General features: G+C 42.1%; 1 protein-coding gene across 12 annotated transcripts in view; it reads right to left on the bottom strand.

The window, feature by feature from the left end:
• Positions 1-3,316: 3,316 nt before the first annotated feature.
• PAX2 (paired box 2) overlaps positions 3,317-24,101 on the bottom strand; it is a 99,708-nt gene continuing 78,923 nt past the window's right edge. For 5 of the 12 annotated variants that reach the window (XM_066191317.1, XM_066191316.1, XM_066191321.1 and 2 more), the window contains 4 exons: positions 17,535-17,744; positions 13,725-13,826; positions 7,756-7,842; positions 3,317-5,789 (listed from right to left, as the gene is read on the bottom strand). In XM_066191317.1, coding sequence (XP_066047414.1) covers positions 5,668-5,789; positions 7,756-7,842; positions 13,725-13,826; positions 17,535-17,744 — 521 coding nt within the window. In that variant the 3' untranslated portion in view covers positions 3,317-5,667. Of the gene's footprint in view, positions 5,809-7,755; positions 7,843-13,724; positions 13,827-17,534; positions 17,745-24,101 lie in introns of those variants that run through there. The other 7 variants (XM_066191323.1, XM_066191325.1, XM_066191324.1 and 4 more) reach the window with 4 other exon arrangements.

Here is a 24,101-nt window from a genome sequence, read left to right as displayed (position 1 = left end):
TATAATTATATAACCTGAATACAATGGCCAGCTGTTTGTTAGGTGGGTGATTAATAGCTTGGAGAATGGGATATTTACGAATTTACATTGGGTTTTGCTCCCCAGTTGACCTAGACTCCCAGAGTCTGCCAGCTGGGGCTATGAGGGAATAAGCTTAAAGGGGAAGGAGTCTCTGGGCTTTACCCCACATCTTTCTGATGTTGTGGCTACCCAATAGCGTTTTGATTTTCTGAACTACCTGGGGGTACCTGATGCGTTGTGGATCATTTGGAATCAATTGAGTGAGATCAATAGAAGAGGGAGTCCTGCTGGGCAATGCCTAGGAGCGTGTGGTGGCTGGTGGGGGCTCAGAGGCTGGATTGTACCTGTGGGGTGTTGCAAGCATGTGCAGTGCCGTCCATCACGCAGCGTGGTGATTGTCAACAATCATAATGTTGTTTACATGGTGCCCAGAGGGTGCCAGGTGCAACAAATGTAACATCTCAGAGACCTCAAGGGGAATCCGTTGAAGAGTGAAGTGTTGGGGGAGTGGGGAAAGAGAAAGAGAAGGAGAGGGAAAGAGAAACAAGCCAGAAGCCACAGAAATGACATAGAAAAAAAAAATTTGCTTTTATTTCTCATGTGCACAAAAAGAGAAAAGAAAAGAGTCAAACAGAACTGAAGTGATGAGGAAAAGCCAAGAGGGACTGCAGAAGCCTAGAATGGATGTGACCCTGCACCTGGCGCTGGCCCCCTCCCTCCCTGGTCTCATGTCTAGCTTAGCCTGGAGATCATCAGCAGAGCTGCTCTACAGTTACATTTGTTATCAGTCCTGTAATTGTCAGTTTGGTCCCTCCTTCCTGCTTTGCAAGTCTGCCACCATCCTGGGCTCAGCCAAGGAGCACACTGTGGTATTTGTGGGTCCCTCAGAAGCCCTCACTCTGTCAGTGCCAAAGGGGGCAGCTCAGCTATGATTCTTATTTCTTTTTCCAGAGGGGTGCTTTTCCTTATGGACAAAAGGGTGGAGTTTTTCCAACAGTTCAGCAAAACAAAAATTCCTTTAGGAGAATGTTAATAAGCATATATAATTTTATACTCAAGTGAAGAAAGAAGTGCAGGGCTTTTTGTTTTCCTTTTCTTGTTTAACATCCTCACATTTATGTTGTGATTAATTCCAAAGTCTTACTCTGAGCTTGAATCATCGCTACATGGGTCAGAAAACATGCAAACTTCTCCCTGTTTCCACAGCAGGGCTCATTGCCACCAACTCTCCCCAACAGATTTACAGGCCACAAGAGTCAGCTTTACTGCATCCACCTCATGCAATCCTCCCCACATCCCACTGGGCCAAAAGGATGTGAGAGCTTCAGAGAGCAGAACTCAAAGGTACTGCCCAGTTTTGAATGCCATGGTCCCTGTTGTTTCCAGCCAAGCACAGCATTTGAGATTTCATGAGATTCTTCCCCCATGATCAAGGAGAGAAAGAGAAGACCCAGTCTCACAACATTTCTGCTTGGTCCATTAGATAAAGCAAACATAGCAACAAAACTCAGAATGACCTGAGAAGAAAGATGTGAAAGGAGAGCTAAAGAAGAAGAAAAAAGAAACAAAGAATGATTTGTGAGGAAAAAAAAAAAAAAAAGAGAGAGAAATGTCATGGAAACATTAATTATTATTCACAATAATGCTTAACATTTTGATAGAATTTTCTATCCAGAATCTCGAAGCACTGAGCCAGTGCTAATTAATTCAGCTGTGCAATCCCCCTGTGAACTAGAAACTGTTGTTATTCCCATTTTACAGAGTGTTGGAATTGAGGTGTGTGGGGAAATTGGACTTGACAAAGGTTTTCTAGAGCCACAAGGAGAACTAGGGTTTGAGGTCCCAGATACCTGCTCTCATATCAATAATGCTCTTCCCTCCCTGGATAGAAAAGTGCATTGGGAATGGGAAATAATAAAATAGAGGGATAGAAATTGAATGGAAAGAGGGTATGAGAAAGTAATGTGAGAAAGGTAAGAGACAGCAGAATGGAGGAGAGGTTTGTGTTATAGACTTCACTGGATTTTGCAAAATGATTTCTTCCTCCAATCCTTTTTCATTTTTTCCGGTAACATTTTTTCAAGGAAAAATAATTAAAACCCCCCACCTATAACAAAGCAGCTGTTGGCCTGTTGGGGAAAGGGTCCTTACAAGGTTTGGCTGTTCCCTCAGGTTCTGGATTTTTGCTGTGCTTTATTGAACACATTGTTTTGTTTTCAGTGAGCACAACGAGACTTGCACAGTACACACAGCGTGTTCCTTATCTACAGGATGAGACGAGGCTGTTTTAATAACTACCATGATGAAGATGGAGATGAACTTATATACAAGAGGAATTGCCTTCACATTACACACATTATCTTCCTACAAAGCAGCAATTGTTTTTTTGCAAATAACATAATATTAAATAATTGGTAGAATTTTTGCGTTTCCTGCATAGTCCAGTCTAATGGAATCTAGATGAATATTGATGGTTTTCTTCTGCATAATATCACCACATAAATCCCCATGTCAGCTACTAGACTTGGGCTATAATACTGCTTTACAATGCATCCACCGACTGTAAATCAAAACAACCAACACAAGAAACTCTTTGGCAAATGTAATTCAGTACATTCGCATGAGGGTCTACAGATGGTGGTGGAAGAGGATTAGACTGCCCAGTCCTTTGCATAATTCTGCTTTCCTTTGAATTTTCCTGGTCAAACTACATGCTGTACTTATGAACTTTCCAGACCAATCCAATGCCTGGTGGAAATCCTCTTTTATCAGTGGAGTTAAACCAACAATAGATTTGGCCCTCCAAGGGTCAAATCAAGCCAACCATGAGTGAGACAACTAAATCCTGCATTCAAACTCTAGCCCATGTCCTCGAGTTTTGTGAAACACCATTATAAAAACAAGCATTTCTGAGCTTCTGGCTTCTCTTGACCTAGGCCCTGGGCTGCAGGTGGCCAAGTGTGAGGTGTGACAGCCTCCTTTTCTCTAGCTTCCTCGGGAGTTTCTCTTTGCTGGTCCTGGGATTTCTTGCCTCTGCACTGACTACCTGCTCAGTGAATCTGGGTGGTGCACAAGTAGAGCAGAGGTTGTACCAAGAGACTAAAAGAGAGACCATTCTAACAGGGTTCAGCATCTATCTGGTGTCTGTGAAGGAAAACAGAAGGAGTGGTGAAAGCATATTTTTAGAAATGGAACAGAATTTTCTTCTCTCATAGAGTAAGATCAGACAACAGGCCAAATTCTGGTCTTGGTGACAGTGTAACAACTCCGCTATTTGCAGCAGGTTACTCAGAGGTAAGATGTGCAGAATGACACTTTTAATAGATCAGGAGTAACCTCTATGATTTTATTCTGTACAGGAACAGATTTTAGCTCTTTATCTTCTATGTAAATGTCCCCCCAAATACCCTTATCATTTGGGCACCCCATTAAAGAAGACACAGATCTATAATCAGCTAAAGCCATGCAAAGGCTGAAAAAGTTAGGTGAAAGGGGCCTTTGGGATCAACACAGCTGTTTACTGATGGTGGATTTTATACATACAAGTTAAACTTCGAGACAGAATACCAAGTCCACTACCACATCTCCTCAGAGGTTTGGAACTTTGGATTTTATACATGATGTTGGCTGTACAGATTGCTCCACTGTTCACTTTTATGCCCTTCGGGGGTTTTATTCTCAATCCTGTCTTTGTCCATGGACCATAGTCCATGAGTTTTATCTGAAACCTCTCTAAAACAACAAGGATCTACTTTGGCAGATTCGGTGCCCTGGGGACAGGCTATAGCTGCCTTCAGGTTTTCTTTGAGTAATTTTGAGGAAGTGTCAGTGCAAGGAACAGTTTATGAGTTTGCTGACAATACAGGAGTAATAAGCATTTCTATTGACAGTTAGCCTTTTGCAGAACAGTGTTTGTCCATCACTTGGGAACCAAAATGAGCAGAGAATCCCTAGAGAATCATCAGGTGAGCATTTGGGATAAGGGGTAGATATTAGGGTGCACAATACAGGATTGAAGATGAAAAGATGGGGCTGTATACTGGGTCTGGCTGGTAGGATGCAAGCATATGGATTTGAATGGGGGCCTATAAATTAGTAGGTATATGAGCAGATGGGTGGGGAATCAAAGGGGAGCCCATATAGCAGGGCTATAATGGTTAGGAAATTAGGTGTTGGGCACAGATAATGAGGTGGTTGTCACCAGCAGTGGAGATCTGGAGAATGGGTGTTGGGCATATCTAAAATTGCAAAAGTTGGGATGTGGGTGAACTGAAGTCATCACAGGTACGGAGTTTAAGGTAAAAGGACTGAAGGCTAAGGACTAGGGAACCAAGCAATTATCCCAGCCAATCCTGAATTTGTCCATCTCAGTCTCAGCTGTCCAGAGGGCAATCAGATGGGCCCACATGAAGCCCCACACTTTCCACCACACAGCACAGTGAGAGCGCAGCTGGGCTTGTTTTCTTTGTTTGCCAGCCAGTGACATGGAAAATGTTTGTTGCCTCAGAGTGCTTTTTTTTGTCGGCTGATGTATTGGTAACTTTGTCAGATGTGACTTGTCCACACTGCTCCCCAGAGATAGGATTTGGGAAAGGAGGGGGAGGAGGAGGCGACCGGGTGGAGCTGGCATCCAATCCTCTCCAATACCATCATCCCATTGTAGTGCAAAACAGAAAGGAAACAAAACCCTAGAGTGAAAGAGGAGCGTCAAACATCAGAGGAACTCGTCTGCCATTCAGGTGGTGGGGAGAGATGGGGCTTGGAGTTTTATTTTTGTAGGGTTTTTTAATTATTATTTTGGTTTTTTTGTTGGTTTTGTTTGCTTGGGTTTTTTAGAAAATTGGGGATTTTTTTGTTCCTTTTTACAGACCTTCATGACAAAGCATAAAAACACAGTTATATTTATATATCTATTTATATATTTCTTCATTTCGTCGGTTTGTAAATGTTGCTCCATCCTCCTGTCTGTGCTGATTGTGTGTCACAGAAATTGAGGGTGTATGTGTGAGGTTCCTCCCAACTGGCCTGCAAAGTCACCACCCATGAGGTGCAACCAACTCTGGGGGAATCCATGCTGGAAAGTGGGGATGAGGTGCACAGAGAACCCCTCATGGGGTGCAGATCTTTACTTGGTCCTTTCTTCATTGCCAGATGGGCCAGGTCTCTGTGTTGCCATCTCTGCCCTAGCCAGACTGTTCCCTCTGTCCTGGGAAACAGGGTGAGCATCACAGGTTACACACACTCAAGAGTCCACCACAGAAGAGTATATCTTTGGGGAACAGTGGTTCACGAGCAGCATTCTCCCGTTTCCCTGGCCCTTACCGCTCCCAGAAAGGGGTCCTGTAAGGCAATGGTTGCCAGCTGCATTGCTTCCCAGTCCCCCTGGAGTCCTGGAAGCTGAGGGGACTTTGCATGGCTGAGGTTTCCCCAGGGGTGTTGAAGGGCTCCTGCAGGGGAAGCCACTTGGCCGCAGGCTGTTCCTGGCATGGGGGGAGCGGTCAGGGCGGAGGGCAGGGGGAACGAGGGGGTCTCAGTCTCATGTGGTGAGCGCTTGGTCCGGCGCCTTCGTGGCGGAGAGGAAGGAACTGGAATGTAGGGAGGAACGGAGAAGGTCTCTTCACCCTTCCCAGGGATGGAGGGAGGTGATCAGACAGGTACAATGTGGAGGCCTAAGCTGTCGCCCTGCAGTTTCATGTGGTTTCCATGGTAACTAGTGGCGGTCATAGGCAGCGGCAGCAGTGGGAGGTGCGGAGCCCCGGGATGTGGCACTATAATAATAAGGGGAACCTGAAAGTTAACACAGGAGAAGAATGGACTGGTTGAAAGGACAAACAGTAAACAAAAACAAAACAAAACAAAAGAACCAAACCAAAACAAAAAACAGAAACAATCAAACTAAGAAAAGAAAATAAAGGACAACTGAAAACAAAAAGAAAGGTAGAAAGAAAGAAAGAAAAGCAAAAGAACCAAAAGAAGAACTTGGAGACTGAAGTCCTAATGGGATTAGGGAAAGGCAATCAGTGGACGCCAACTGAGGGCCACACTTCAGTCAATAGATGCTACTGTGGCCTCTTGATAGGATGCCCCTCTACGGGAAGGAGATGCTTTTGCATTCTCTGACAATCAGTAAGTAAGCCCATGAGCATTTGTGCTGGTTTTGGCAGGGGTAGAGTTAGTTTTCTTCACAGTGCATGGTAAGGGGCTGTGTTTTGGATTTGTGCTGAGCACAGAGTTGATAATATAGAGATGTTTTTGTCACTGCTGAGCAGGGCTTGCACAGAGCAAAGGCTTTTTTGCTTCTCACACTGCCATGCCAGTGAGGAGTCTGGGAGCACATGGGAGGCCAGGAGGAGACACAGCTGTGATAGATAGATGATCTGAACTGGCCAAAGGGATATTCCAGACCAGAAAACATCATGGTCACTGTGAAGGCGGAGATGGAAGGAGGAAGGGGAGATGTTTGGAGTGACACTGTTTGTCTTCCAAAGTAACCATTATGCAAAATGGGGCTCTGCCCTCTTGGAGATGGCTGAACACCTGCCTGCCAATGGGAAGCAGTGGATTAATTCCTTGTTTTGCTTTGCTTGTGCATATGGCTTTTGTTTTCCCTATTAAACTGTCTTTATCTCAGCCCAGGAGTTTTCCAGTTTTTATCCTTCCAATTCTCTCCCTGATCCTCCTAGTGGGGGAATGAATGAGTGGCTGCATGGGGGTTGGCTAATGCCCGGGGCTAAACCACAACAAACACTGCAGCACAAATATGCCACACCTGATCCGTAGCCACAAAAGAAGTGTCAGGGCCAGATGTTCTGAGTGTACTTGACAAAGTGTAATGGGTCACTTTAAAACCAGGAGGGGAGAAGAAACAAAATTACAGTATTTTGCTACTTGGGATTTGGGTCGCTTTTGGCATAAATGCTCTTTAGATGGTTATCGAATGTGTGTTAAATAGTGATTGGTTATTAAGATCACATTTACTGAAGTTTAACAGCACTGGAATAAAATGTGCATGTATCATCCAGTTATTAAACCTCAGTAAATACATAGGTAATAATCACAAATGATTTATTTTACATATAATAAATCTCTTCCTATTCCCCTGCAAAGAAATGTTGTATTAGAAGCTAAAGTCTCATAGGAGTTTTTTTTCCCCTCTGAAAAAAACCCTGACTATTTCTGAGCATATCAGTGACTGGAGATGGATATATATCCCTGCAAGAGAACTCTACTGGCTACTATAAATCTTGTGATTCAGCCTGTCTCCCACTCTAGACATTAGTCCAACTGGTTCAGTTGGAAGAAATTCTATGGGATTTAAAGATTTCCCAGGAACTGACTCTGGATTTAGCCTAGGAGAGGAGTGCAACCTTATCTGAATTTTGAACCAGGCCTCGAAAGTATGCTGGTTGTGGCCTAAGAGTAGCAGAACCTCAATTTAACTTTTGATATAATCTGGAATAAATTGTGGATGCAGCCCATGGAGAAACCAGAGCTGAACTGGAGTTCTGAACTGTCTCATGAAAGAGGAATCGGCTTCAGAACTGATACAAAACATGCATGAAGTATATACCCATTTCAAACTGGACTGGAGAGTGAGGAAAAAGGCCTTTCACCTACCCAAATACTTGAAACCCCTCTTCAGAAACAAACAAACAAACAAAACAAAGAAAAGAAAACAAAGACAAACAGAAGGAACGCGAGGCTAGGGGTGTGCTGTGGGAAAGAGGTACTCACTTAGTAATGCAGGGTTGCTGAACCGCCAGGCCTCGTTGTAGGTGGTGTACTGAGGGTGGCTGTAGGGGTTCCCTGAGAACTCGCTCCCTGGAAGAAACCAAGGAAGGTGTGAAACACAGTTAGGGATAAAGATTTACATCTACTATTCCATCAGACCAGTGTGCATGCTGAATACGTTTGCTGGCAGGAAAACTGGTGTATGTGGCTTCCTTGTCTAGCTGGAACTTTTCCCTTCAAGTCACTGCGGTGCTAGTTGCTTACCCATACCATTAAACATCACAAGATTGACTTCTTCACAATCAAGAAATCAGTCCAAATTCAATAATAATACAAAGAAATTGTTAAAGTAGGGGTGTTTTGTTTCCTTTTTTTTTTATTGCCTTCTGTCTTCCAATACTCAAACTCCAGTAGGACTGCATATGCAAGCTTGTATGCACTTAATTATCAGCTTTCTTATGAATAACATTGAAGGTTCTCCAGTAGTGTCGAGACAGCAGGCACGGAGGGTTGATGGGACAAGCTCACAAGAAACTCTTTGGAACTAGCAGTGCTTTTGATTTCAATATGTCTTGCTAAGTTTTTGTTCTTTTTTTTTAGTTAGGGTACTGAGGGTGATGGTGTGTGTACTTGTGGAGAACAGTATCATTCATTTTTGGAAATGTTCTGAGTTGGCTATGCTTAAATACAAAACAAAATGGAAAGCACATGAATAACTCTCTTTCTTACTTTGGATGATGGTATTAGTCAGAAAAGTGATTCATACATTATTAACCTCTCTTTTATGCTTAGTTAGCAAGTTCTAGAGAATACTTGCTGCATTCTAGCTCTGGAAAATAATTTCTAATGATAAGCACTTTAGGTACTGTGCTGAATCTGAAAGATAAGCTGTGCAACAACTCCCCTTTTCACATTAGAAAAATGGGCCCAAACCAAAATACTTCCAAGCTTTGTGATCTAGTAAGACTCTGAACCAAGATCTGAATGGTGCAGAGTCTTCTAAAACATTCCATTTTATTGTGCAGAAGGAGCTGGGTCTCCCTGAGACTGCCTGAGTTTCTTAGAAGGCTGTGCAGGGTATTAGTTAACTGAAGGGGTATGGTGCTGCATTCAAAATAAACAAATCTCCCCAAACTTAAACATCTATCTTTATATTATGGAAAATCATGGCATGATCTGATCATAAGCTCAATTTAATGCAGTAACAACAGATTGTGGACACTTAACACCATCTGAAAGGCCTTATGTGCTTAAAAGGCAGTAGAAGAATGGTGTGGGTATTGGCTTCTGGTCTGCTCAAAGGCAGAGGTGGAATTGTTACAACAGAAGTGTTTGAAAAGCACCTGGCAGTTCCTGCTAGATACTACAGAACAGGAAAAGAAGGTAATGCAAGATGGGATGGATGCCTGTAATACAATTACCAAAGAATGTCAATTAATTATGGCATAATCTCTGCAAATCTCCTCTCACTGGAGCGTTAAAGCCAAAACCACAGATTCTCAGGATGGTGGAAATGAAGTCTGTTCAAGTTAGGGGATTTGTACTGCTTTAAACTTGAGAAGAATCTTTCCAGCAAGGTTTTTAGAGGTACTCAGGGTGATAACCAAAGTAGTCAGTGTAAAAATGAGTATGAATCAAACCCAATCATCATCCAAAGGTATTTTAGTCACAGCAGCTTTTAGTTTCAGCAAGAAACATCATTTTGTGTGAGAGATCTTGCTAACTACTGTTTTAATGATAATAACTCAGCATAATTCCAGAACTAGAAACATCATGCATGGAAAATCTGATAACTAGCTGGGAAAGAATAGGTGAAACCTGTGAAGATGACCACACCATGCACAGTCCAGATTTTTCTCTACTGAATTGACTTATCTGTGGAATATACTGGAATGAGTTTGCTTCCCAAAGAAGGAGAAAAAAAACTATCCTTATGAGAATTTCTGGTTTTGAAGTGCTTCGTATGACATAACTTCACTGTATGGAGAGAAATTGTTCTGATATTTCAAGACTTTTCTCTCACTCCCTGCTGAGTTGACACCCTAAACTGTTTATAGCGTTGCTGAAGCACGGGTTAAGCACAGGAGAAAGAGCCACAGCTATGGAGCGTGGGGAGGAGGGAGGGCAGCCACTGGAAACAGTGTTTATTGACGAGGAGTGAAAGCATGCATGCAGCAGGATAATGAGCTTTTGAGCTCAACTGTGACCAAGAGGAACTGAGCTATCGCCTTCCCCGATCACTAATGAAACAAGTGTAATTTCCTCATCAACATTGGATTCTGTTTAACGACTCCCTGCTGCTGCCGTCCCCAGCCCTCCAGCCCTCTGCAGGCTCTGCACTGCTCTGTGAGAACTTCAGTTCCTTCAGTGGATGCTTACTTCACTGAAACAGTTTACAGAAACTTGACATCCTATCTGGGAAAGAGGAAGAATTGAGACAGGGATCAAAGGTATTCTGTTACCTTTTCAGGAAACTTCTCTCAGATATGTAGGTTAAGTGCAGCCAAATATCTGATTCATCTTTCTGTGAGTGACTAACCCCTGCTTTTCTGAGTGTGCGCTCAGGACCACTGGCTTTTGTCCATGTTTACAGTCTGGGAACCTGAAGTTAAAGGAAGGGCAAATGCAGGAATCTGTATCTTGTCACATCATGTGCATAAACCTCAGAGACATTTGCATTTGCTGGCCATGTTGCATGAATGTAGTGCTACAAGAGACAAGCTTTTCTCTAGACTATGCAAGTAGAAGTCTAATGAAAGGTTGTCATGGGTAGAACATAGAAGCTTTGATTAGCACTGGTTAAACAATCTTCGCAGAAATAGTTTTCCACTGGAAAATACTGTCTCATTGAAATGGAAATGTTTTGCTCAAGCTTGTCAGCTTCAATAGAGATTTGGAAAGAAAAGTTCTGAAGTTATTTCAAATTGAAACAAATTTTTATGTTTCAACTTTCTTGTTTTGTTTCATTTTGCCTTTCTCATTTCATTTAATTTCCTTTCAATTCTTTCATTATTTTAATATGTCTTGACATCTAGAACATGTTGATGTTACCGAAATGTTTCATCCTGATGCTTGCAAATTGAACTGTTGCAAGGTTCTGACTCCTCATACCAATGCAAGATGAAAACAAATATCAAGGAATCAGAATTCTGAATGGGTTAGAAATCTGGTTTCTGAACAGTAGTGTGTTTAGTTCTGGACCTTTGTTCAGAGAAGACAGAGCCTCTTTCCCATGTTTTCTCACATCTAAACAATAGGTTTGTTTGCATGTTAGTATGTTTCTTAAAGATACTTCCTGAGTAGTCATCTTGCCGGCTTCTTATTTCCAGTGTAGTTAAAGCAGTGACCCCTGAACTTTCTTAGCCTGAGGGCACATAACAAACCATTGGCACCATTGTATTTGGTTGTTCAAACTGGACTCCTAACAGAGGTTGCAAGTCAGCACGGAGGATTGATCTCAGGAGGCCTATATTCTGTGCAATCTGTGCTCAGGGAATCTTTACTAACACTATTTCTCGGCATCTGTATTTAAATCTTATTGGTTTAGTCCTCTAATACAGAAACGATGAGGCATGAAGTGAGCCTAGCAGGTGGCAGGTTCAGAACAAATAAGGGATATAGTTTTCACAAAATATGTAGTTTAGCTACAGAACTTCTTGCAAAAGGTTTCTATGCATGTTAAAGGCTTATATGGGTTCAAGGGACATTTTTTATATTTGCAGAGGGAAAACCTATCAAGGGTTTAATATTAAATAGAAAGATACTAAGTCTGGCATAGAAAGTCTCTTAGCTGCAACGTGGAGGCTGGGAGATCTTTCGAGAAAGTACCAATAGATTCTTGCTCTACTCTTGCACCCTTCCTCATATTTCCAGTTTTGGCCCCTGACAAAAAGTAGTGGCTGCAGAGATCTGCAGAGTGACCCATTAAAGCTAACTCTTCTGTTTCTTCCCAGGAAGCCTCTTTATCTCCATCTTGTTGGCTTCAGTCACACTAGAAAACAGGAAGAAAAGGGCTCCCTGGCTGGGTCTGACCAGTGGGGTATGACTGAAACAGCCAGAGACTGATGCTCTGTTGAAAGATGCAGTACATACAGCAGGATGCCCAAGTAGACCATGGGAAAAAGTCCCTCTGATTGAATGTTGACATCAGATTTAATGTGAATATATCCATTTGACCAGAATAATTTTTTTGCATTGAAGTATAACTTAACTTTTTTTCTGTATAATTCTGTTCCTTTTCTATTGGGGAATATTTCTGGGGTTTTTTTGGGGGATGCTACTGTCTTATATGCAGCCTCCACATGAAGGAGCTGAAACACCCTATTCTTGGAGAACTGATCCCTTACTTTAGTGGTCTTAAAATTTTTGTCCCAGTTTAGAAGTCAGCATCATCCTTGTCATGAGGACATTAAACTTACATAGTAATCACTGAAAGTTTCTACTCAAAGAGCCAGCTATTTGATATTATTAATAATTTCTATATGCTGTGACCTCCTATAAGTTTTGACCATAAATGATCTGAATATTGTCAACTGTATTTACCTACTGTTACTGGGGACAACTGTGTGAGGGGTGTTAATTGATTTTATATTGTCTTAGTGTTTGTCTGATTCTGGAGCCAAACAATCTTCCTGAATAATTTAGTCTAGGACATGCCCTAAAATTTATCTGGATGGGCTTTGCACAACCTATAAAGATGTCCACCCATGACAGGGTGGTTGGAACTAGTTGGCCTCTAAGGTCCCTTTCAACTCAGGCCATTCTATGATTTGTCACTTAAAAATGTTAAGACTTCGACCTGAAAACATTTCCTAACAGTTATACTTTCACTGTCCTCACTGAAGTTAATGTTCATTTAGCTGACTGTTCTGAGATCTGGATCTGAGGGTTAAGTTAGGCTTTCCACTCCTAAGCCCTGGCAAATCATGTGATACTAATTTAAGAGCTTTCTGTCCTCAACTTTTTGCTGCTTTGGTTCTGGACTCATCTCTTCAGAAGGAAAGGTTGCAGAATGGGCTGTGTACCTGGCCCTTAATCTTCACAACTCACAACCATGGGCCATGAAAAGCAGAAATCAGTGGCAGATGAGTTCTGAGTTCTGACCTACTATGTCTGAGGAAAGAAAATCTGGCCTCTTCTATCTACTGGGGGCAACTGTCATCAGAAGAGAGTAAGTAATAGAGCCTGAGGTAATAAACTCTTCAATTGTCCTAGAGTAAGTGGTCTTCTGTTCTTCCAAAAGAGTGGGAGAATCCATATGCTGAGATAAGGTATTTCTCCAAAGCACTGGGTATCAAAGAAAGAGTTCATCTTTGAAGTTAGGATTTGGCTGATAGTTTCTTGGATTGGAGGCACTATTTTACAAACAGGAGGTGGTTAAGTAGTCAATTGTTAAAAGTGAAGAGTTAGTTTCTTGTGAAATGCTGTTAATAATTTCTGAGTTTTTAGTAAGTTTAGGATATATAGACAATCCAATACTGGTTGGATTCCTTCCAGGTTCTAGTGTGCTATATATAACAATAGACAGTAGGTCTTCAAATACTGCCGTATTAAATTACCATTGATAATTTTCAGCTTGATGCCATGGCTTTAGACAGAAGGTGAGTTGTCACCCTTAGTTAGTGGATAGGTGAGTATCTTGAGCCATGAGCAGTACATAATAATCTGCATGGGTCATTGGAAAATAATTACATTAGTTAATGAATACTAGGGTTAATTAATTACCAATTAATTGCCACAGGTTATAGCTAGCTAGCTGCCCATAGCAGCGATGAATCAGTTACTAGGGAGAAAGAGATACATTACAAAAAGGGTTGTTAGCTACATTGGTTATAGGCACCTGACGGTTTCTTTATGAAAAGACTAGCTCTTCATGTCAGCAAAGCAATAGCCAAGCCAGCTGGGAAAGTTCTCACAATGCTGGTAACCATTCAAACGTGTGCACCATTACTGAGGGGTGGCAGCTGACTTACCAGGAACCATTCCTGCAAGAGTTGATGTTGGGTAGCTGCCTTGTCCAGTTGGGGGAACATGGGGTGGGTAGCCAGGCAAGGTGGTGCTTGCCATATCACGACCTGGAAAGGGAGAGAATCAGGACAGGTGATCAATACAGATAAGATCTTTCAATACTGATTTGGTATCACCTCTTGTCCCACTGTCACACGACTTGATAGGCAATTACTGCACAGCCTTCTCTTACATAAATTCTGTCCACCCACTGAAAATTCTGGGTGAAGACAGGGGAACTTTTGTTTTCACCCTGTAAGGATGGATTTTAAAACTTAGCTTTGATGAGGCTCAAAAGACTATGGTTTGTTTCATTGTAGATTTTGGATCTTTTTTAACTAAATCAAAATGGCTCTGATCTGCACATAGAATGGCAGGATATTCATTGCCAGAGTAGCTGAGGTCCTGTCTATATGCAGTGGATGCAGTTCCAAAACTGTGGTGATGTTGCTTTAGGGCATGATCAATGTGCAAGGCGCTGGGAAGTGATCCAAGAGTTTTCTGTGCCTGTCTCTCTTCCCACCTTGGCCATTCACCTGCTGATGGTTTTAGGCAAGTCACTTTACCTCTTTGTGCTTCTCTTTATGCTGCAAACTCTTTGGTGCAAGGGCACACTTTTAGTACATTTGCACAGTGCTTAGCATGAGACCAATACTGGTTGGATTCCTTCCAGGTTCTAGTGTACTATATATAATAATAGGATCATGCAAATTAGTTTAGGTCTCACTTCATTTTCATCACAGGTACAAGTTTTTGTTTATAATACTTTAAGTTGTGATTTCTTTTCATCACCAAAGAATCAGAGAGGGGTGTGGACTGGGTGTATGATTGTAGTTTATTTTTCCTCTCTTAGGAAGTGCAGCTGGGGGCTTCTTGGTTGATGCCAGAGGCATTTCCTCATTTGGACTGGTTAGCCTGAAAATGGGCCAGCCAGAAGGGCATTTGCTGTTAGTGCTTATTGCATTTAAATGAACTAAAATAATCTCAGAAGCTGCTGGGAGTTTCAAGCCAAAGCAAAACAAAACAAACAAAGAAAAACAAAACAAAACAAAAAGCTAAATAAATTAAGATAATCTTTCCCCCACAGCTGCTGAGAGATTTACAGCTCAACCTCCAACACTGCCTACTGAGATGTCAGCCGGTTCCAGGCATTGAAAGCCTTTCCCATTCCCTAGGTGAACTGTAGCTCACCAAGAAGTTTGTGCTATTTGTTGTTCTTTTGTTAAATTTTGCCTCTCCTGTCTGTTCTAACTGGAGGGTAAGAGTCTAATTTGCCCTTAGGAGTGACAGGTTAAGTATAGCCCATTAACACCATCAGAGTCACTGGAACCGTGCTGGGATACGCCAATGAAAGAAGAAGCAATGTTCTTTAGCTCTACTACCAGTAGAATGATAACTGATAAAAGCAGGCCCTGGAACAAGCATGAACCTTGGCTGGGGAATCAGAAATAATTAACAGTTACAAGGCAAAGCAAAAACTAATAAGCATGGAACATTAACCTGAAAGGAGGAAGTTTCTTTGGGATGAGGTAGGCTAAACCAGTGCCATTGCTTTCACAGCTCTTGAGTAAAGATTACTGAGGTGATTTATTCAAGAAAACAGAAATACAAGTTCATTCTTTCTCCCTGAAGAGGTTCCTGATCAGTGGCTGATGGTCCTGGCTTATGTCCTCTTAGACAACAGCTAAGCCATTTTCCAGCCACTCCCCAATACTGATAAAAATAAATACCTAATGTACCAGGGATTAATATTCTACACTCTTTTACTCTTTTGTCACCATCATTCATTTAGTGACTTGTAGCTTGTAGTATGTAGTATGTTAAACGGTATGAATAACACCTAGTAGATGTAGTTATTTCTTTTCTCACTTTGGTTTAAGGCAAGAAATTTTTACGCTTAAAATTCTTGGTTTTAGTTTCAATTATTGACTAACCTGAGAAATAACAACAAGTGATGAGTGAGAAAACGATGTCACTGAAAAGTTAGAGATAACATTACGTAGCTGCAGGCAAAATTAATTCATTTTGACACTTTCATTCAGGTGGGATCACATGTACGCTCACTCTGCTACTTGATGTGTGCACATATGCTTCTGTGTTTTTATTCAGACATGAGCACACAGAGCTTGATGTTCAAAATTGAGCATGCAACATTTGTTGGGAGGTGATCATCTGTCAAAATCCCAGTCTTGAAAAAGAAGGTAACAAACAAGTGCTGCATCAGTAACATAAGTAAGAGTCTCACAGAGAAACTCTTAAAATGCTGTTACATACAAACAGGCCCCTTCCATAACCTCCTCTCATTACAAACAGGTTATTAAATTAAACAGATTATTAAATTCTTGTATGGCAGCTAGCTCATAACATGCTTCCAGCTGCAGCCATTCTTCCTCCTGCAAGAACCTTCTGAATGAGGAACAGCACCTGAATCACTGTGACATTGTTTGCACTTTTGAACGCTTTGTGCCCTGTATAATTCCCTATAAGACTCCTAAGGCACGTGCCTCTTAAGAAACACAGTGCCTTCTAGGCTAGAACATGGTCATATATAACAGCATCTCCAGACACCTGTACTGTTGGAGAGTCAGGAGACTTCTTGGCTTAGAAAGTGCCCAGAACTCAGAGGTTCTTACTGGCTGCAGTAAGTAGGACCAAAGTAGGACCAAGACACTCTTATAAACACAAGTCTTCTCTGCTGTTACTTGCTGTTTTCCTTCATGGAGGTTTAGAAATGGAAATCTCACATGACAATACGAAGGATATTAAGTCAAAAGAGAAAAATAACATCAGAGCATGAAGGAGGCAGAGGTAAGATATGTTTCTTAAGTATTAGGAACTGTGGTCTGCACTAAGACTTGTCTGTTCTGAAAAAGTGCAGGTTATATCCTTTGAAAAATGGTCAGTGGTCACCCAAGATGATATCCACTCTTTCACCCAAGTCACCCCTGAGATTCTGCAACAATATTGCTTCTGTCACCTTGCTCAGGAGTTTCCCTTAGTAGCTGCCTGAAACTTGACCTTCCTCCTCATCTTTCCCTCCTGCCTGCTCCTCATAAATGCTGCCATCTTCCGCAACCTATTTGTTCACTTCTGCTCTTCCCTTAAAGGCCACCTACCTCAGCTCTGTATTCCTTTGGCTGTAAAACATAGTCTCTCACATATCCTTCCTGCACTTGACATTCAGATATGATGCTGGGTTTCTTAACTGCTTGGTCTGCACCAGCTGGTATGAAGGCAACAGCTCACATTGACACTCCCAAACCAGGTGACTCAAATACTGCTCACAGCATAGCTATGGCAGTGCTCACCAACTGCCCGTGTCTATCTGACTTAGTAGCTGCAACCCATGCTGAACAACCCAGGCAGGCCGAGAGCTGGCAGGGATCTTCATGCTGCTGTCATCTACCCTAGGCTAGCACACCGTGTTCTGTGCCTGTAATGCTCAGGGATATTATGGCATTGAGGCAACACAGGATTTTGCTGTATGCATGTTTCTATACTAAGTCCCAAACCCAATCCAACTCGGACACCAAGTCACTTCTAGGTAGTTACAGCTTCTTTTCCATATTTATTCTAAAAATGAAGGACAGTCATGAAAACTTTTTTGATTCTTCATGGAGCTGAGAACATATGCTGCAGATGCAGACCTGGAATGTGGTTGCTCTGGTTCCCACATGCATTCAAAGAGCTTGCAGCATTTACTGGCCTCCCCATCAGACGAAACTGAACCCCTTGCCTACAGCATCCCCACTCAGTTTGTGGCCAAGACCGGTTACCTGCTATCAGAGGCTGGCTGCTGGACTGCCCAAAGTGGGCACCATGATGAAGGAAGGCACTGTAGCAAGGCGTGGACGCATCGTCTGAAAGGGCCATGTGGAAGGGCTGAAGATCAGCCTGCCCAGAGCCGACCGGCGTGGTGGGGGTGAAAGGGGTGAGAGAGGCTCCATGAGGCTCTTGCTTTATACTGAGGGGAGAGGAGAGGTTTTCTGTGGTAGGGTAAGGGATGGACACAGACAGACAAAGGGAACAGGGGAAGGAAGAGGAGGGTGGGGAAGGGAGGAGAGGAAGAACAAAATGGGTAAATGAAAATGGAGTGGTTAAAATCTACAGGGAAATTAATTTTAAAACAAAAATAAAAATAAAAAGGCTAGGAGTAGATCAGAGGAGCCAGTGCTGAGACAACAGCGGTAAATGTGCCTGGGGGCTAGGCTCAGACTGCAGGAAAGCCTCTGCGGGGCAGCAGGAGATGAGGGGAATGGAGTGCAGTGGCAGAGGGGGGGAATGGGAGGCAAGAAGAGGAGAGGTGAGGGAGGGGACATGCAGGAGAGGGAGGACAGGAACAAGCATAGGATTGGGAAGAAGAATGCTCTGAAGCTTTTGTGCTCCCTTTCCTGCTTCTTTTTCTTGTTGGCCAAGGGCATATGAAGATGCTACACTTACTTTGGCCCAAGGAATTGCACCACTTTTTCTCTTCAAACCCAAGGTAACCTTCCTCAGGAGAGCACCTTTGCTATAAGCATCTATTAAACAGATTGCTGAGTGTAATGGCCAAAACTTCTCTAGCCAAATGTCATAAAAGTTTGACAAAAATGGTATAGCAGGAGTTTGAAGTTAAAATACAAATGGGACTGTGCAATTAATAGATAGATAGATGGATCAATCAATTGATCTTGGTCACGGTGGCATGTTTTGGAGATTTAACCATAAAAGCAGTCAGGGCTGACTCTGTTCCCAGAGTGTAGTTTTGCCAGATAGATACCTTGACAAAGAGACATAATGGAAGAGAGGAAATGTGGGGGACTTATAAAAGGTCTAATTTTCATTGTGGTTTGCATTGGGCCTCCATTTCTGAGGTGCAGGTTTTCATAGGCAAAATAGAATCAGCTTTGACACTGCTCCTAATTTGGCAGCCAAGTAGGATGTTTGGGAATTGGAGAATTCTGTGACCTAAAGCATGGGTACTCCAGAACACCCACTGCCATTGGGTCAGCAGTAATAGAGTCCTGTATTTGGACACCGGAAAGCAAAGCGTGGATGATGTAATCAGATCCAATCCAAATTATCTAGCAAACCAGCCATCCTCAGGTAAACAAATTCAAGCCAATAAATGAAAGCCATCTCTCTGCTGTGATGGCAGCTATTGCCAATGGCCTATGAAATAAGTTAGTTCTGGTGGTTTTGATTTATACAGAGAAATAGAAATGTGACATATAATTAGGTCATAAATCTGACTTCATTAATGTAGATCTGGCTTAATTAACTTTAGGCACATTGTTCCAAGGCTGTAGTGCTCACCTAGACAATAAAGGGCTGGACAATTTCTCTCTGTGAATGCTGATTATCCTGAGATATTTGTTTCCCAAAGATTTGCTACCTGGCAAAAAATGATAGTTTGCCATCTGTGTTCTCCTCCAAGTACTTCTAACATGGGTGGCCAGCAAAGGTCTCTCATCACCAAGACTTCTTTGCAGCAAAGACGAATGCTGATTTCAGTTAATTGGGAAGGATCAGTCTTGGCCAAAAGGGATACACTTCATTTAGTTTACTAAGTGAAGTCACAGGTATGCTAAGTGAGGATTGTAATTTCTTTTCCCTTTTTACTAGGAAGCCTGTTTAGCAAGGACCTTTTATGGAGGATATGGGGAATGGAAATTGGAGTATCTGGATTTTGTTTTACAGTTAATAAAAGTCCCCAGAGTAGACAGCACATCAACACCCAGCTTCTGCTTTTTACAACTGTACACTGTCCTACTATCCCACTAGTGAGCCTTCATGTGCCAGAGGCAGTCTCTGTAGATCAAGAACCCCCCAGGCTATTTTTCTCCTGCATCCTCTGTCATCAGAGAAGGAATGCACAGATTTACTTTCAGACCAAACAGGCAGAGTCACCACCAGCATTCTGGGAGTGCCTGAAGCCTTTATCCAAATAATGTTGCTACAAGATAATTTAGATGAATAGACCTATCTGCAGGCAGAGGGCCAAATGCTCCCTGGGCTTTCACAGGCTGAGAGTGAAGTGATATTTTTCAAGGAAGTTATTTGACAGTGATACGTAAATAAACTAGGGACACTTTGGTCCTGAGCATATTGCATACTCCTTTTTCTACTCTCTTATACAAGACACAGCAGGTGTGGTGAGCTGCTAAAGTGGAAAGGGCAGAGAATAAGGTGGACATGGAAGCGTGGGTGGGCAGAAGCAAGAGGTGCTATGGGCAGGGGTTAATCCTGTTTGCACAGCCCCCAGGCACGTTGGGTTTTCTAGTCCCTCCCCTGTTTTATTTCTCTTTTAAAGCATGGAATTTTCAGCGATAATCCTTCCTAAACCGCAGCATTTTTCAGGCGCTCTGTGTAAGTGAAACCATAATCTCTGGTAAAACAGACCGCTTAAGCTGCTATAGCATTAGGCCAATCTGATCCAGCCCCTGGATTTCCGCTCTGCCCAGCCACCACAGAGAGGATTTCAGTCTGAAAGACTGTGTAAAGCCCTTGCAATGGGAACAACAGTGCTAGGCCTTGGCTTGCAAAGCTGGGAAGGGTTAAGGGACCAGGAGCTATTTGTTCCAATGTTGTGAGGCTGTTAAAACCCCTGTCAGACTCACAGTGAAGATGAGCCCAGCCCTCTCTTGAACACATCAAGGCTTATGAAGAAAAATTCCTCGCACCTTCCAGAGGCATTGCTACTTACTCAGTGTGTGAGGGGGTAAAGAAGTCAACAGTAACATGGCAAAGAGACTTGAACACAATAATGCTAAACACTCTTCTTTCTAAGAATAGTAGAAAGGAGGCGAGGATAAGGTCAGACGGAAAATGATTGCACAACCAAAACTCAGACTTTTATGTGTCTATTTATCTGTCTGTCTATCTTTCCCTCTACACTCTGCAACTGCACAGACATAATTTAGATCCCATGTATCTTTACTGATGGATGGCATTTACTATTCTTTACTCCTTTGTTGTCCAACTCTCCACTGACTAAAAGCACCTGAATTCTGTCTCTGGTATAACTCCTGCCACTGCTTTGCTGGAGTAATTGCCCCAGCAGTGAATTATAGCTCCAAAGCATGTCACTGTATACGAAATCAACTGATTGATCTATCTATCCTCCTGCAAATGGCACAGTCCCATTTTTCATTTTAACCACCTCAAACTTCAGCTGCTTCTTTTATGTTTTCAATTTTGATTTTCTCCATTCTTTACTTCTTTCATATTTGTGATGGAGAACTTGCCCCTGCCTATCCTAAGTCCCACTACTGCCAGCAAGCTGTGGAGCAGTGCCATTTTGGCTTGTCTATGTTTTGTTGGGAGTGTTCCTCAGTTAGGCTCCTTCAGCAAATCCCAAGGTATATCTTGCTCCTAAGGCTGGAATACCAATGTGTAATCAAATGGTAGGGGAGTGGAATGAGTTTGCAACCCCCTTCCAAAGCAGGAGAGATCTATTCCTGCCCCAGTCTCCCTTTGTCTTCTAAAAGGCAAACAGTATCCTTGTTTATAGGTGGCAAAAAAAAATATCGCCCACTGTCATGGTGGGGGAAACTTGAAAGTCAGCAGGGTGAGGATGCAGCTGGAAACATAGCAGAGGACAACATTTTGTGAATCATCTACTCCTCTCTTTCTGACTCTACTTTCTGATTTACGGTTGTTTTTCTTCCATTCTAACCCTCTCCTCTGTTACTTTGGCGGAGAGCAAGAACTGGTGATCTCTAGCCTAAATTCCTACTGCGAATGAAGGGATTTTGTCCAGACAGAGTGAGAGGAAGATTCACAGCTTTCGGTTCCTACAGAGGCTCATCTCAGTTTTTATCATGCTCTCTCCCACTGAAGGAAAGGGAAACGAGGGGGGCGGGGGGTATTGGTTGCAGGACTAGATAAGCTGCTTGTTTTTCATTGCTGTCTTCCTGGAGGATAAGCTCTCTGCATCCAGTGCTCCTTTTCTTTATAGTACACAAAGAATACCAAAATGGCACATCTTGACACATCACACACGAGGGATGGCTTTTACACACCCACTCAACATTGCCTATCATCTTGACAGTGTTTCCTGTTCTTTGTCTTTTCCTGAGGCCTCTATCAAATATTTGTATGACCCCAGTGCCCCACCCTTTACAACACATATCCTTACAGCATTGCTTAGGGATCACTCTTTTATCTGTGAGGAACTGAGCCCAGAGAAGAATACTCAAGTTTATGTAAGAACCCTGTGCCAAAACTGAATCTTGTCTCAGGTGTTTTGAATTCTATCCTTGTACCCACCTTTGAAGCATCTTTTTCTGTATTTATGTTCTCTATTCCTTAGAAAAGTTTCACTGTGGTAAACAGAATGGGACTGGGTCCTCAGAACTCATGGACTGGTGAGTTTACACTATAGGCAGTGGAGTTACATCACTTTCTCCCATGTGGGAATCTTGCCTCCAATTCCAAAAGCCTCCAAATACAAAAGACCAGACAGGACTCACAGCATATTGTTTACTTTTGCTTACTGTCATATCAGAAGAACCACTTTTTGTATTCTTAGTTTCCTAGATTTTCTGTTGCAAGAGCATTTTGAAAGTTGCACTGAAAATAACTGTCCTGTTTATTTTTCTTCTCTGATCATAACAGACCTTTGCTAAAAGAACTTACAGGCATGCCAAGATTAACCTACTACTCATTTTACCTTTCTTGTCTTCTACTGACTGGAGAGTGAGCCTTTTGTGTTCAGGTTTATTTTCTGTTCTGCACACATTTATCCACGTTCTTAGCCCATCACATTGTTGAGTGCATGTTTAAAGAAACAACCTTGGACTGCTTTCCCCTAAGAGTCAAAGCTGTTGTGACATCACACCCCAGGTCAAACTTTGTAATCTATTTGCTGTATTTTTTTCATTAAACTGAATGTTATAAATCTAGATTTTATGTCTGATCTGATAAACTGCTGCTTTCCAAGTAAACAGACCTGCTAACTCTCTATGTAACTTTGAAGAGAAAATTTTATACTCTTCATACAGAGTAAAACATGGAGCTTCCAGTAGACTTGTGATCTGGACTTACTCTTTGAAGCTACTGGAATACTGATTAATCACTCGAGAACTCCACTGAAGTCTATTTCATGCGGTTCTCAGTACATTTGTTTAAAGATGGAGCTGAAGAAGGAAGATGTTCTTTGGAGTCCTGGGTGGAGGGGAGAAAGGTGTGCATGCAACTTGTGCACTTGACAGAGAAGTTTAGTGGAGTTTATATTTTCCCTTTTATTGAGTCCTAGCCCACTGGATTTGACAAGTTCTGCCTGTCTTAAAATGTTGCACGTGCTTATTCCTTGTTGTTTTGCGACTTGAGTGTTACTTCTTAAACAAGATGCTTTTGAAATATATACTGGGCAATGCAATTAGAACTTGTTAGTTTTTCACACAGTCCTTATTATAGGTAACTCCAAGGTTTCATGATAATGATATTTTACTGATCACAAGATAGGGTAGATCTTCCTTGGTAGCCCACAGCAGTTGTAGACTTAAAAAGATGGGACAAAGATTACTCTAAGCTGTCAATTTCTCTGAAAGACTGAAGTGGGCAATTTTGGTTACAAAGGAAGTGGGCCTGATTAAATCCAGTACAGCTAATGGACACCAAAAGTTATTAATGTCTGCCTAACTCAGGTATAAAGCACAGTCTTTGCTACACTGGGAAAATGTCTACATGGTAAGAATTTTTATCAAAATCATACTCATTGAATCCTTCATTCAACCTCAGAAGAAAAGGCAAAACTTGAATTGCTGGAAAGACAGTATGATACAATTACTTTCTCTAAAAAAACTCCCCTTTTGTCCAGCAGCATAGAGTGTGGCAGCCTGCAATGCTGTCCTTTTGCTGAAGAAAATTTGACTGGGAATGCCAATTCACTGCTATTGTCATCATATTGACATTATTTTCATTCACTGCTATTGTTCACTTAAATGCTAATTTAAGGAAAGCAAAGGTATTATTTCTTTTGGGCCCATCCATTTCTGTGTTCTTCAGTTGAATATGCCTTTAAAGCCCACCAGCTGCTTTCTTCAGCATCATAAAGTTACTGCCAGTGAAAATTCCACTGAATGCATATAAATAGTTTATGTGATTCCTTCTCCTCCACCCCATTCCTGTCTGTTTCAGGGATCATTCATCTGACCATCTATCACTCTCAGCCATTTGGTGCCAGAGAAGAATAGTAACACCTTTTGCTTTTACAAATTCCTTGACTAGATAAGAAGAGATTATCTCTTCTTAAGGAGGCGAAACAGTTGATTAAACTTGGAGGTCCTGTGGACTTCTGCCTTTGCCAGTTCCTCATCTTAAATGTGAGAGGCTTGCTCACAGAAAATACTACCCTCATT

The sequence above is a fragment of the Chamaea fasciata genome, unplaced genomic scaffold, assembly GCF_029207755.1.
Source record: "Chamaea fasciata isolate MVZ Bird 193981 ecotype frontalis unplaced genomic scaffold, bChaFas1.0.hap1 SCAF_9, whole genome shotgun sequence".
Lineage (NCBI taxonomy): Eukaryota > Metazoa > Chordata > Aves > Passeriformes > Sylviidae > Chamaea > Chamaea fasciata.
Note: the sequence above shows the minus strand (reverse complement) of the source record. Positions and strands in the feature narration are given on the sequence as shown.